General features: G+C 35.0%; 1 protein-coding gene across 1 annotated transcript; it reads left to right on the top strand.

The window, feature by feature from the left end:
* The first annotated feature begins 2,064 nt into the window (after positions 1 to 2,064).
* Positions 2,065 to 14,617, top strand: LOC145664071 (uncharacterized). The gene is made up of 4 exons (XM_081730412.1): positions 2,065 to 2,181; positions 8,787 to 8,932; positions 10,593 to 10,880; positions 12,540 to 14,617. The coding sequence occupies exons 1-4, from the start codon at positions 2,115 to 2,117 to the stop codon at positions 12,630 to 12,632; spliced, it is 594 nt and encodes a 197-aa protein (XP_081586538.1). The 5' UTR covers positions 2,065 to 2,114; the 3' UTR covers positions 12,633 to 14,617.
* The last annotated feature ends 446 nt before the right edge of the window (positions 14,618 to 15,063 follow it).

Genomic DNA, 15,063 nt, shown 5'->3' with positions numbered 1-15,063 from the left:
TCTGCTGAAAATTTCATGAAAAACGAGGAATATCACAATGGTAAATGACACTCAAGACGAGCAGCGTATATATGACATACAAGAGAATGGAGCAAGGCAAGGCTTCACAAACTACCAACCGTCACTGACGCGCCTGCTCCCTTCCGACTTAGCCCCGTGCTACAGAGCGGTGTTTTTTAAAGGCCATCTAACACAAATTGATTTTTGAACTGTCGTTTTTACAGCACGTCTGCACAAGATATGTCACATAATATTTAAGTCCCCCTAAAGTTAATCTATACATATGAATGTAATTCTCTCCATAAGAAACAATAGAGTATATTTAATACAAGGGTTCCAGAAGCACGAAAAAACACAAAATTTACAGGAGAAATGAATGATGCAAGTACTTAGACGTAACATAACGTAAACAAACCTAAACTAACCTAATATTAGTAGAAATAAGCGAAATTCTATCATTTTTTTGAAAATTATACAGGACCTCTACACTAATATAACACAAACTAAACTAACCTAACCTATCCTAAACTAACCGAATGTGAACAGAAATTACCAAAATTGTAACATTTTTTAAGAGAAAAGAGCTGGACCCGTTCTGCTAAACATAGGCCGAAACAATTTACAAGATCCATTTCCGGACCAAAAGAAGTCATAATTAATGAATTCAGACATGTATGCTTAATCTGGAATAGTACCAAATTGTGAAAATTTTACATTGTGTACAATTAGTGCCTGCCTAACCTAATCTTGTGTCTACTTCGGTAGCAAATCGTAAACATTTTACGTTTTATGTAATTGGTGTCTGCTTCCGAATTGCATTATACTTTTTGGCTAAAAAAAAACAAAACACTACCTTCTTAATCTAATGATACGAACGTGCCGATATATTGGGATACAAGTTGAGCACGTAAATAATTTCCTTCTGCCAATTTAATTTTACACAAACACATACCAGTATCAAGTATAAGATTTGTTTACACAAGTAATGAATTTTTGTAATAGACTATATATAAGGTCCTACTTCCCTTTCTTTTCATGTTCCTTGGTTCCTGAGTTGCATGATTTTCTGTCTTAACCTTGTGCAGCACCCATACGTATGGTTCTTATGTTATTGTATCTTGCACTAGATGTATTACAAGGATCTGCTGCACTGAGAAAAATTTTCATAGAAAATTTAACAGTAAAGACATGTAAAGTTGATTTTTTCGTAATTCCGTACTTACATTACGTAAATTTGGACTTGAAACCATTATAATGTTAATTTACCATGTGGCGAAGTGGAAATACAACATGCTGCATTTTGTCTTTTATGAAAAATCTGTAGTACGCAATAAATGTACGTAACGACAGGAAGGTTTTCAGTTCTGTAATGTTAAGAGTACATTCCAGACTGGAAAGAAAATGTGACGTCATTCAAGAGAGATAAATGTCTTTCAGGAATGAAAATATTACAGGCTATCCTATCCAGTACAGGTTTTCTGACATGAGTAAGGAAAATATCGCAGGAAGAAGAACAAATTTTCCTTGTAATGCATTTTTTACATTATAATGTTAAAAGAAACTCAATAATGTGAAAATGTTCGTAGTAAAGTGCAAACTTCACGTCAGGAATGAAATTTTGTCATGATAATGAGACCTACCCATTCTACACTGCAAAGAGCAAAGAAATCCGTTCTATACAGACATTATGTAAGGAGACAAATTGTTTTATCATTACTATTAGTGTAACGGAAACACGATTACGTACAATTTCTACGTACAACTGATCTTTCACTCGGAAAGCAGGACAAAAAAGTACGTAAAGGAATGATAGAAAGTCATTATAATGTTATATATCCCAGAAAATTGATAAAAATACATTTAGTAATGAGTAATTTACAGTAAGTAATGGAAAAAAGTCCTCTAACTCTGTGTAATCATACAGTTGTTTGGTATTAAAGTCTGTACTGTCATGTTACTTTAACATTACAATACAGACAGTAACGCATTGTTCTTGATATAAACGTTGCAAAGAAAGAAGCTCAAAATTTCCATTACCCACAATTCCATACTGTATGGCAAAAGCCGGGGGCCTCCATTTTTCGTGTGAAAATGTTGTTATTTCTTTTCAAAATATGGATGCTTATGTCGACGATTTGCTTAATACTTGGAAACTAAACAATTACGTTACCATTTTTAAGGGTAGGTAATTAGCATTAGAAATAAGAAAACCTGAATCAATCAGCATGACAGCAGAAGACAATCCATCCTGCTTGTAAGTAATTAATATTTTGTAACGATCTAGAAATTACATAAAAGCTTGAGAATTTTTGTGTACGCATGAATATTAGTTTTTGTAAAAACATGCAAGTATGTCGGTTGCACTTATGTTAGAATGCATGTGATGTAACATTCTAATTCATTGCAAGTCATGTAGGTTCCTGCTTTAGTAACTGGCTTTCCTATGAAGTAACTTCTAAATCTGTTTAGGCAACAAGTATTACTAATGTAAATACTGCTCTTAGCAGTACATTAAGAGCTTCTCATTTTACCATTATTAAAAAGATATATATGCCTTGTAGTACACAGATCCCCCCATATAAATTAGTACGTAGGTTGATTCGTTTCTGTAACAAAGTTTAATATTTAATTCAAATGGTATTGCCAAGCGAGCGTAAGCGACTGAAGGCGGATTAAGAGCCACGCAGGGCACGTTGTGTTCGGTCTTTGTTACAGCTAAATGGGAAGGTTCTAGAACACAGGTCCCCCTTCCAATTTAGGAGTGATAAAGATAGAAAACAACGTGCCCTGCGGGACTCTAACCCGCCTTCACTCGCTGGCGCTCGCTCAGCAATACTATATAAATTAAATATTAAAATTTTGGTACAGAAAGGATCCATCTTAGCTACTAATCTATATAGAGGGGCCTGTGGTTTAGAACCTTCCCGTACGCAGGAATTTGTTTCGGGAGGGGTCTAAAGCGTTTCGGGGGTCCAAATACAATTTGAAGCTAAATTATATGAGAATTTCTAAAATTGCCCCTAAAAGCAGACTACATTTACAAAAAAGTCTGGATTTCGGGGGGGGGGGTCAGGACCCACCCTCTGCGTACGCCGCTACCCGTACGTCTTATACTTTACGTACTTGTCACTTCCGATAAGATTTTGGGGCATTAGTCGAACAGACAGTTCTACCAAATTTTGATATATTTCTTACATTTTCAGGTTAGGTTAGAGCTTCTTATTTCTTTTAATACAGTATGCACTAAAGGACCTCCATTACTACTTGCAAATTGGCTTCAGGAGTGCTTAGTAGGGTTGGCAAAGACCATGCATTTTATTGAAAAAACAAAAAAAAAAAACAGGTTTTTTTGCTTTAAATAATTTGCTCTATATATTTATATCACATATGGACAGAATAAGCTTGTTTCGCCTTGGTGTTAGTATGCAACGACCGGGTTATACTGTAAGGGGTCACATAAGCTTAAAGCGGAATCCAAACCGCTTCTCGGCTTACATCCAAGAGGAATTGTCTTCCATTTGAACTCGAAACCGGGACTAATTGGCCAAAAATGCGATACGTCTGCCGAGTCACGACGGACTCCTGATAAAAATACGTTAACTGGTCTTTACATATTTGTTAATATAATTGTCAAGAGTCAGTAGGACAGAAGGACAAAAAGATAAACAATTGCACAAGTGCAACCATTATACATAATTACATATGGACAATGTCAAAGTACTACAGAGTACAGAAGAACTAATTTAGTCCAAGTCAGTTCACTACGACTTTTATTAGCCAAGTTAAAGAAATATAACGACTTACTTTGCATATGAGTAAGAAAAGTGAATAAAGATACGAATTATTTGAGTCCACTTTGGCTCTGACCCATTTATACATAAATAGTTACCAAAGATTCTTGTTATTTCAATAATTGCCTCTCGTGGGTTTGTGTGAGCTCCCTCCCCCAAAAGTACGGCATTTCGATGTATTTTATCAATAGTAAACATTATTAAAACGAAAAGAATGTTTAGAATTTTCCTTTGGTTGCATAACAATAGTAACAAACTATAAAAAAATCACAAAAGAAACATCCATAAAGTTACATAAAAAAGTTGCTTTTGTAATATAATCTCTTTGAGTAAAGAATGGGGAATTTAAGTCTGAATATAGTACGAATAATATATGGAAGTGAAAAGTGATACACACACTTGTATTCATCAAGATTTCCACTTGTGTTCACAAATGTGTGTTCATCAAGATTTTACGAATAGTTACACTTTTACGAACATTTTTCGTTTTTTGGCTTAAAACAGTTGTTTTTTTTTAAATGGTTTAAACAGCCAACCCTGCTGCTCAGTATAAATATAATGTTGATGTATGACAAAAAGTACAGGGGATAAAACATGAACCAACTTGTGGTAGGTGGCCACTAAAAAGCACAAAGGCTATCTAACCGGGTCAGGCAAGGAGCGTAGCAGGGATGCCGAGCGGTAGCGAGGAGTGCACCCGTAGGGACCAGGCGCATCAGCGATGCGGATATACGCATAAACAAGGATAGTGGAAGAGCATACACACACACAGAATACTTTCTTCATTCCACCATTACCGGGCGGATGAGGGGAAATTTCCCCCTCAATCACGTTTCGCTCCGAAAGAAATCAACTAAAGTATCCCTACCAGGGATGCTCGCTTCCCCCCCCCCAAACAACGCTTAGTATAACGCCAAATTTCACTGTTTTTGGTCATTTCTTGTAAGTTTAATCTGCTAGCCGTATTTCGAAATGAGCGATGTAAACCATTCAGTTTTGGTCATTTCTGATTTCCGGACTATTTCTACCGTTGCTTAGTTGAACTATATTATTATGGCTACAGTTATTTCTTGGAAACGTATTCCCACGCCCTTCAGTTTCGTCGTTCGTGAATTTGAATATATTAATTGCGTATAACAAAGACGCATATGATTTTATAAATGCTCTTAGAAGTTGGCCAAGAAGAAGTAAACAAATAGTTTCTTCCATCATACTCGGCGAAGGCGGGAGGTCATATTCATCCTCTATATTTGTATCGATTATCATCTTGTTTTAATTTTTGTTGTATTTCAGTATAGTTTGCAAGTTTGCATACTATTCATAATTTCCAATAAATAGAACAAGTGGACTTAATAGAACTTAAGTGGATTATTATTGCCTGGACATCACTACCTTTCATAGTTTACGGAAATGAACTTTTGAAACTGTACTCAAAATCTGAGTTATATATTCTCTCGTGGCTATATGTTAACGTAGATGCTAAGGATACGTCCGTAGTGAGCAGACACGTTAGTGAAGATGAGTAAGCGCATAAGATTTGTTTCAATATTTGCTAATACAACTGATTCTCCGTGTCTGTATAAGCACAGTTTGCTGTCCAAGCTAATAATGCTCTCTGGAAAAGTTCAATGTAGTGTTTATGTATGTATTTAGCGTGTAACGTAGCACATGGTGAATCAACTCAGCTGTAACCTAACAGTAAAGTAATTGTGTGATGATTTCTGAGTTCTGTCACGGAATCGATATTGAAAAAAAAAAAAAAAAAAAGCGCAGCACTAGCAGGAAATAGAAGCGCAAAATCGAAATTTAAATTAAGGGTTTTTTAAATATTTTTCATTCGATTTGATCTTGATGCCAGAAATCGGGGAGCAACAATCCATTTCTCGTATGATAGGCTAGTACGTATTAAAAAGAAAAGAAAAAAGGTTAGTCCGGTTTAATTGATAATTTTAGTGGTTTTCATAATACTGACGTAGGTTTTCTTTTGCAAGGCTGTGTGTAGATTTCAATATAAGCGGAAAAATTAACATATGCTTGTGATCATGGCTACCACTCGGGCCAAATTAAGTAAATAAACCTTAGAAAGGTATGAGTACGAGAGTGAGTACAACATTTAAATACATTCAGAAAGGTTAGATGTAGTGTGTGCATGTCAAACAATATATACACAGTTATTGAGTTTAGTTGACTTTAACGTCCCTTTCAGCAGCGAGGCTATATGAGACGAGACCTACTATTTAACGTGGAATCCGAACCACATGAGCTGCCGCCGGGAATCAAACCCGGGTCTCCCACGTCAAAGGCGCGAACGCTAACCACTTAGCCACGAATGAGCTATATACATAGTTCTTGTCAGTAGATGTATTGAATTAATAAATCTCTTATTTATTACATATGTCATATCTCATTTATGTGTATGTTTGTGGTGAGTAAGGTATTATTGTCTCATTTTGAACTATTGCACCTTCAGATTTTACGTCCTGCTGGCCTAATTTTATCCCTTCCAATATATATTATCTAATTCGCGCACTGCAGGTATGTATAGATATTACGTGTGTAAATTAGTATTTGTGCATTGGAACAAGAATAAATATATAGGCATAGACCTATTTAATAGGCCTCTTTCGCGCAAAATTAAACTACCACAAAATCTACGATTTTTCGCACTTATACTGTATATAAATCATATTAACCAACAACTATATACCGGGAAGTGTAGGCACTGTTAGTTTGCATCAGATACCAATCGTACGACTTTTCTACGCACTTTCGTTTGAAAGCTATTAGAAAAATGCGCGATATTTCTATTATCTTTCAAATGAAAGTGGGTGAAAAAGTCGTACGAATGCTATCTTATGCAAAATAACAGTGTACATATCCCTGTATATACTGTAGTTTTTGGTTAATGTCATTAAATTACAAGATACTTGCGAAAAATCGTAAATTTAGCGATAGTTTAATGTCGCGAGAAAGATGCCTCTTAAGTTTCATGCACTTTGTCCCCAAAACTAAAGGGTCGGGAAGAAGGAAGGGAAGGGGAAGAATTGAATTATGTCTCTTAGTTAACATAGATAGTATGTTAGGCGTGTCCAGCGGGCGGGAGGGGGGAGGCTCATAACTTGTAAGTGACACTGGCAATCATCATTTTTGGATTGGTGAGTGCGTCTGACTTTGAAATTTTGAACTATTGTTCCAAGCATTCAGCATGACATGCAACCTAGTCTCTTAAGAGTTTGAACATTGCGTGCAAGGGGGGAGATCTGAATGTAAGCGTGATTCTCCAATCAAACCCCCAGCTTAGGTATTGGAGGCTATTACCTAAACATTAAAAATTGTTTTGATAAAGATGATTGTTGTTGTTATGGCGAACTGGCACATAAATTTTTACTTATATAGAAGGAAGTTCGCATACGTATAACTTTTGGGGGGGAATGGGGGCAAGATAATGCGATTATAAGCCGTAGCTCGTTTTGCTTTTATACGTAAATCGGGGACTGATTAAGCAACATATTTTTAGTAAATCATTACAAAAGTTCAATTTATTTATTTGCTAAGAAAATTGAGATCCTCAGCACTAACGCTGCAGCGTTATTAACGCTCATATAGTCCATCCAGTGTTATAGCCATTGCTCCAATCAGCCAGCGTTAACGCGCCCAGAGGCGTTGACAATGCTTGGTTAACGCGTGCTTGCCACCGCTCTCTGTCAGTATTAATTGTGGGTTGATTCCGCTCATATACCGGCACTCCAAACCTTAAGGGTCTTCACCACAACGAAATTAAACTACCGATAATTTTAGAATTTGTCTGTAATATTTTCAAAACAAATAAAAATATTCAAAAAGCAAAGAAGTACTGCACTAGGCAATATTAATTTTCACGTGATATTGTTATTATGACTCATCTATCAGCTTTCGATTTGCAACTGTCTGTAAATTTAGCATTTTTTGCAGGTTCTGTAAATAGCAGCACACCACAAGCAAATACATGAATTATGGTAGGGTATCACATGCAAAATCAGATTATCTAGTGATTTGAATCTTTGCTTTTTGATTTTTTTTTTTTTTTTTTTGATTCGAAGATATGGCAGAAAAAACTCTAAAGTTTGCGGTAGTGTAATTTTGCTATGGTGAGCACTCTCAATAAACAGGAAAAATGTAGCAAAAGTGAGTAGGTTACGCTAGGTTTAATACCCCTCTCATTAAAAAGAAGGTATTTCAAGTTGATAAACACAAAGCTCCGCATACAGTGGATGGTAACGTTAATCAACAAAAGGAAGCAGAAGTTGTCTGTTGTCATGCTGTAAAGATCCTCAGCATATGCATTAAGGCAGTGTCGTCTTCCTCAACGTATGTTCCTTGATTTGTACCTTTCTTAAGCATAGTTTCGCAGATTGGGCCAACACGTAAAAAGGGCTCTATAAGATTATCTTTTGATTCGACTTTCGTTAGTGGAAAAAATACAGAATATAACAAATCATATTGCTGAGATAAAAATACACAAGGAAAAAGATGACATTGTTACTTTACTAGGCACAATCCTGTGTATATATGCCAAAGTTTTTCATCGCATGAAAGCACCCTACCTACTCACAACAATCTTAGAAGTATTGAAACGTATAAATAAAACTCTAAGCAAGTTTATCATTGTATGAATTCTTTTGTTCACGAGAATATAGGTTATTATTTTTAGTAATGAACTGCAGAGTTTATTTTGATGTAATGTGGAATGAAGTTACATTTTTATTTCCATTCCATAAATTTCATTATGGTGTTACATTTCTTCAGTTAATGTCATATTTTGCATTACCATTTCACCACCTCCATTGCGGTGTATAAAATGTTAATATTATGATAACATTTGCTCATTCTGCATTTGTGTAGGACAAATATCATAATGTAAGATGCTTCTCACAAATAGGTGCATGGTTAGCAGAGAATGACGGTCAGGAACAACCTGAACAGTGCTTTAAGAGGTTAAGTATCTTTCTTTTCCAGAGAATGGTGTAGATATTTTTGCACTTCAACACTTAGAGGATAGAGACATCGAACAGCTAATACCTCAGGCAGGGCCAAGAGTAAAATTCAAGGTTAACTGGAAATCTTGGAAACAGGATCTTCAGAAAGCAATTGAAAACAGGAGGGTAGGTTATTCTTGTGTGTCACCTACACATCATAAGTGGAATCCTCATGTTATATTTGTCAGTAGTTCACGTATTGTAAAGTAGAAATAGACTCGTTAACATGGAAGTCGGGAAGTAGATGTGACCTGTTTCAACTACACAGTAGGTATGACAGACTTCTTTCAAGATGAAGGCATTTTGCTCAATTCAATGCGCAATCTGTGAACACCATTATTTGTGATCATGCATGTTACACACAAAAGTTATAAGTATAAATAAAATGTGATTTTTTTTCTTTCTTCAGGCAGACATACAAACCAAAACAAATTTTTAATTCCTCTTTCACATTCATGTTACGAAATTCATAGACTGTGTGCTCTCTTGTGTCAACGTCCACAAATGTTTCTAATAGCTGTTAGATGTGAAGTGTACAAAACTATACATCCTTAGAATTGGTGATAGATCAATAGCAATAATGTGCCTGTATGCCGGCATTGAAGCCCAGCTAATACCATTTAACCTTAATTTTGCCCATACCAACAGCATTGAATGTTGCTATTAGCCAATCCAATTCCTGTACTCCTACGCTGATAAATTTCACATAACAGTTGCTTTAAGTTGTTACACAAAAACTGGCAAGCTGATGATCTAATTCTTCTTGCGATTCATAAGGGCATTGCTTCCGTAGGAAATGAAAGACTGTAAACTTGTGAAGAAGAGAGAGATATTATAATTAGCTCATTTGAGACAATCATTTCTCTCTATTACTTTTCAGAGATGTAATGATCTTCCTCTTTCCCTTTTTTAAATACTATTAAATGTTAATAGTGTCATACTGTTGCCAAGAGTGTCTTTAGCATTGGTCTTGCATTATATTGCAAAGGGTTACTAGTTGCAATAAATGTTAGGAGAGTGTAAAAGTGTATTGATCTCTTTAAAAAAAGGAAATATTTTGGACTAGTATTGGTAAATTGTGTGTTTTAACTGATACAATATAGCTTTGAAGTTAGGTATTCTGATACTTCTTGAAATCTTAGCTATCGACACCGATATTATTGATTTGACGATCCATGTTTACCACTAGATATGGATATAAACCATTGATGGATTGGCCAAACAGACTCTATCACTGTCCACACTTCAGTTTTCCACAAACATCCATCAGTATTGCAAGCATCCATATCTGCATTGGCCATTGCTAATGCTGATCAGATGCGTTCGTATCAGCAAAATGATCCTTCCGTGGTACCTGGTATGAGCTGCATTATGAAAATTGACAAGTAGGTAGAATTATAAAATGAAAAAAATGAAATCTTTGAGTTTTACGTCCCACGGTTATGCCGGTTAGGCTAAAGGAGACGGTGATGATGAGTAATGAATGAAATGGTGGAATGAAGAAAGTGGGAGGAAACGGGAGAACCCCGAGAAAACCCACGCACATGGTGTTTGTTCAGCACAAAGTTCACTTGGCGGGGGCTGGGATCGAACTCGGGACTCCAATAGGTAGAATTATAGTACCTCCTTTCACACAAGTATATATTTGCTCACATTTTTGTTTCCTTCTTGTGTTACGTAGTACTTAAGAAATAGGTCACGTCCTTTGTAGTGTTTTAGCAAATGACATTCACATGTTTATTAAATACTCATGCTTCTTGTGAGTCATTTTAAGGTTTGTACTCAGTTGCAGGAAGAAGCAGATAGGTTGCTTCTTGACTTAGCAACGCCAACATCGTTTGTAAACAGTTCTTGGTGTGAAGGAAGGAAATCAACATTCAATGCAATAGAGAGAGATAGATTAGAAGAAACTCCTGGAACATCTGCAGATTTACGAGAGGAACACCAGCAGGAAGAAAGCAGACAAAATACTTCTGACATTCAGTCTCTTGCTTCTAATTCCAGTCCAACATCTTGCACTCAATCAGTGGAAGACGAAAAGCAAATCAGGCACAGCGAATCAGAGGGAAATCATGTAAGTTTTGGTGTAATGGAATTAATGTCTACAGGTTTTTAATCTTGAATGTTTATGGGACTGAATGAAGCAATCATCGCTCAAGGGAAATACATCAATATGGCTTTGTGAATGTAACCTTTTTAAAGTTGTTTGCATGCGTCTTCTGTGTGAATGTGGATTTATGTCCAAATGACAATTTTCCGTACATGTTAGGTTGTATATTGTATTTATCAATCCATGTTCCTTCTTGATACAAAGAAATCATAAATATGATTTTATAAGTAGAGTATAATACATTTTGGTAGCATGTGTATAATGTGAATTTTAAAGATTTAGAAGAAGGATTTCACATTCATTTTTACCATGGAGATCATAAAGGAAAGGGTATTTCAGTTTCTTAAGCATTTTTTTAAATTGCACTCATTTCGATAACCAAACATTTTATGCTTACCCCATTCTGTATACAGCTGGAATTTGCAAGTAGTTACACTGTTACTTCATGCCACTACCCAGGTTTCAAAGCCAAGCGTGCTTCGTCGTCAGGTGGATCCATGAAATACTACAACAGGTGGATTTCATAAGGTTTACACGAACTACGGTATAGTTTTTTTCTTACGTTTACAAATACGTCGGGCACCTGGATAAAATACGAAACATATTGTTATAGCTAGTTGGTTGAGATTATTGTGAACATGAGAGAAAAGAAGAAAACGTGGTTGCTGTAACACTGGAATGAAAATCTGTGTAGTGAAATCCACCAGCTGTAGTGTTGCGTCGATCCACCTGACGATGAAGCATGCTTGCTGAAAATCTGGGTTGTTGCGTGAACAACCGAACTACTTAGAAATTCCAGATGTATATATGAGGGTTGAGAATAAAGTTAATGAGTTCTGTATGTAATAGCTATACGAAATGGTCCTTATACTACAACAATTTGGGGCTAATTTACTACAGAATTTTGTTTTCGTTTATGGTAATTTAATCTAAACATAAAAATATCTACAGTAATTTTCTGTGAAACCTCGTTTACTATAAATGAAATAAACAGTTGGTAAAGAATCGGGGTAAAAGTACATTTTTTTTTTTAATTTTCAGATACTACTTTTGTCCCTTGCTGCTATTTAAGAAATGTTTTGTCGAATCACTTCTTGTATTGTACTATTAATGTGGAAAAATGGAAAATACAGGGACTTTTTCCTGTTGACAAACTCTCCCCAAATGACCCTGATTGTGATTTTGCCTTTGTGATTAGTCACTCTATTATAATCAGATATTCATGCTCATGTTTTCCCCATGTACATTCTCTTCAGTTTAGGTAATTTTAGGTAACACTTCCAGTTGGAGGACTCGTGTAAGAAACCTTGAGGGAAATTATACCTTGTTTTTACTGTTAATTCATTTTCATTCTCTACATTTGCACTACATTTATATTTCATTAAAAGTTTTGAAGGTTCACTTTACAATGTAAAAGGAAAATGCAAACTATAGTGAAATAAAAAGATAAAAATAATACGCTTATAAATCAGAAAATGTGAGGTGGTCAGTGTATAATTTCTAAAATCTTGCTATGATTAGGTTTTCAAATGGAGATGCAAGTTATGAAATATATTTGTTTTCGTTTTGTTTTATCTGCGGTTTCATGGGCATCCTTGTTCATAATATTTTCCTTGCTTGCAGGTTCTTACTATATTGGATGGAAAGGCTATTCTTGCGAAAGGAGAAAAGAACAATGGCCTACTATGTAACTCTTCAAGGTTTAATTTAGCATGAGTTAGAAGAAAATCCGACACGGCTAATAATACTCGCAATGGAATCAATTGCATAACACAGGAAACAGATTCTATGCTGCTACCACAAACCGTATGTCTTCTTTCCATGCGTTCCCCAACTAAAACTTCCTGCGGACTAATGTATGTGCCTAATACCTCAAAATATTGTAAACGTTTGTAATTTGTTTAGAAGTTATATTAAGGGAAGTTCATCAAGAGCTAACTGAAAGTTATGAAGCAACTCTTCTACACCTGCGTGCTGTAAAATCATTGCTTGTAAAGACCTCTTAACATTGTGACTAAATAAGGATTTCATGCCATCAACCACAACTTGTACATGTGAACGTTGTATGTGCTTACAGTTTAGAAATGAATTTATTCATATGATCCTTTCCCTACATTTTGTACTGTATTGCTTGAGACAATTTGACTATTTTCCTCTACAAGAGCCTGTGACAGATTACCACTTGACTGCAGTACAGCTGCATCACTGTCTGCTAAAATGCACTACTACTACTACATTGCTTTCCATTTTTATGTATACTCATGTCCAAAATTATTGTCGCATATCTATAACTGTCTTCTTGTAAGAATATAGTTTGATAATGATTTCTCAGAGTACTTTTAATACTGATACTATGTGTATAATCGGGAAATGTATATTTGTGGTAAATTTTATGGGAAAAGAATTAAAAATACGAAAATTATAATGAGTAAAATAAAATGTTGCTAAATGGACAAGAAAGATTTATTTTCATTTTGTAGTTCTTATTTACTACTCTTTTCACATGAAATTTGCCACATACATGTCTTTGCCGATACATATACTAACATTATAAGAAATACGTTATCAAATTATATTTCTAGAACAACATATTTATAGACATGCGACAATAATTTTGGACATCCGTGTGAACGTTTGATATATGTTTTACAATGATATATTGTATGAAAAATACCTGTAACAACCCTCATATATACAAGGAAACACTAAATTTCTTTCCATATTTTTGCACACATTTCTTGTATGCTATTGTATGTCAGACGGATGATTGAAATTCTTTTTACATGCGAAACAGGTAAATATTATGTATCTTTATTGTGGTTCACTTACGCCTAAATCAGACAAGAGACACCGAACACCTTGAGTCATTTTATCATGAACTATTTGAATGCCATAAAATCCCCTTTACACTAACAACCAGACTTTCTGACTCCTCAGGATACCTAGCACTAAGAGCATGAACAATTTTCAAACATGTGTCAACAGCACCTTGTAATGAATTGGGTTTGTATAAAGTGTTCTCAACGACCACATAGGATCATGTAACTGAGGTTATGTCCTCACCCACAACAACAACCAAAGCTCCCAGTTTCTGTAGTTCCCAGTAGCTCTTTATGTACTTACTACTACATTGAAACGCAGTAACCTTAATTTTACTAAAAGTGGCTTTTTATTATTTACTTGTGTATGTAGTTTATTCACTGTATTCAAAATTAAATATATCTAGTGAGTATGATCATTTCAGTGTAAATGTGAGTAAATTGTACTAGTTTCAGAATATTGTTTAAGACGAATGTGCAATAATGTTAAATCAGAACTTAAGACCATACAAGTGTATTGTTGTTCTATCAGAAGATGTCCCAAGGGAAGAAGGGTAAACATGAAATATATATGTGTGTAAGGAGTCGTAATTTTCTTTGTAAAAGCAGATATGACATGGTAATGCTAAATTCCATTACGAAATAAATAATCTCAAACAATTTTATTTAAAAAAAACACCAGTAAATTATATGCTGCACATGTGTTCTTTCATTTACAGACATATGGAAACCACTAGCTTATTCAATTTTTATTTCTATTTACTGTGCAGACTAAATTGACATCCATTTAATATGGTTAGCAACAGAAGTGTTCAGTTTTGGCTGGTTAATACATTTAGATTAAGTTACATATGTTTCCTGGTTAATGCGAGCTATACTTGTCTACTGTATGTATATATATATATATATATATATATATATATATATATATATATATATATATATATATATATATATATATATATATATTGCAAATAAAGCATTGAAGTGACATATAAATTACTCTTTTAAATGAAACTCAAATGTATATATTTTCTATTTACATATAGTACAAAAGCAGTTAACTATAAAGGTAACCAAGAAAGCTTTGTCCCTTTTTGTGGAGATGTGTTCAATTGGCCCACAGACCGTTAGTTGAATGCGAATAGAGATAATGCGAAGGTCAGTTATTGGTGTAGATATGTCCAAGATACCAGCTAGTTGTGGCAGTTCAGTTACACCGTAAACTTGCGTAAGGACAGAATGAACATGGGACCACTATAGAGCGCAATGAAGGCATGTATGATGTGCAAGTTCAAACTGGGGTCAAACGTATGCGTAGCGAAGCA

The sequence above is a fragment of the Thermobia domestica genome, chromosome 11 (assembly GCF_964235325.1).
Source record: "Thermobia domestica chromosome 11, izTheDome1.hap1.1, whole genome shotgun sequence".
In the NCBI taxonomy this organism is placed as follows: Eukaryota; Metazoa; Arthropoda; class Insecta; order Zygentoma; family Lepismatidae; genus Thermobia; species Thermobia domestica.
This window is presented reverse-complemented; position numbering and strand designations above follow the sequence as displayed.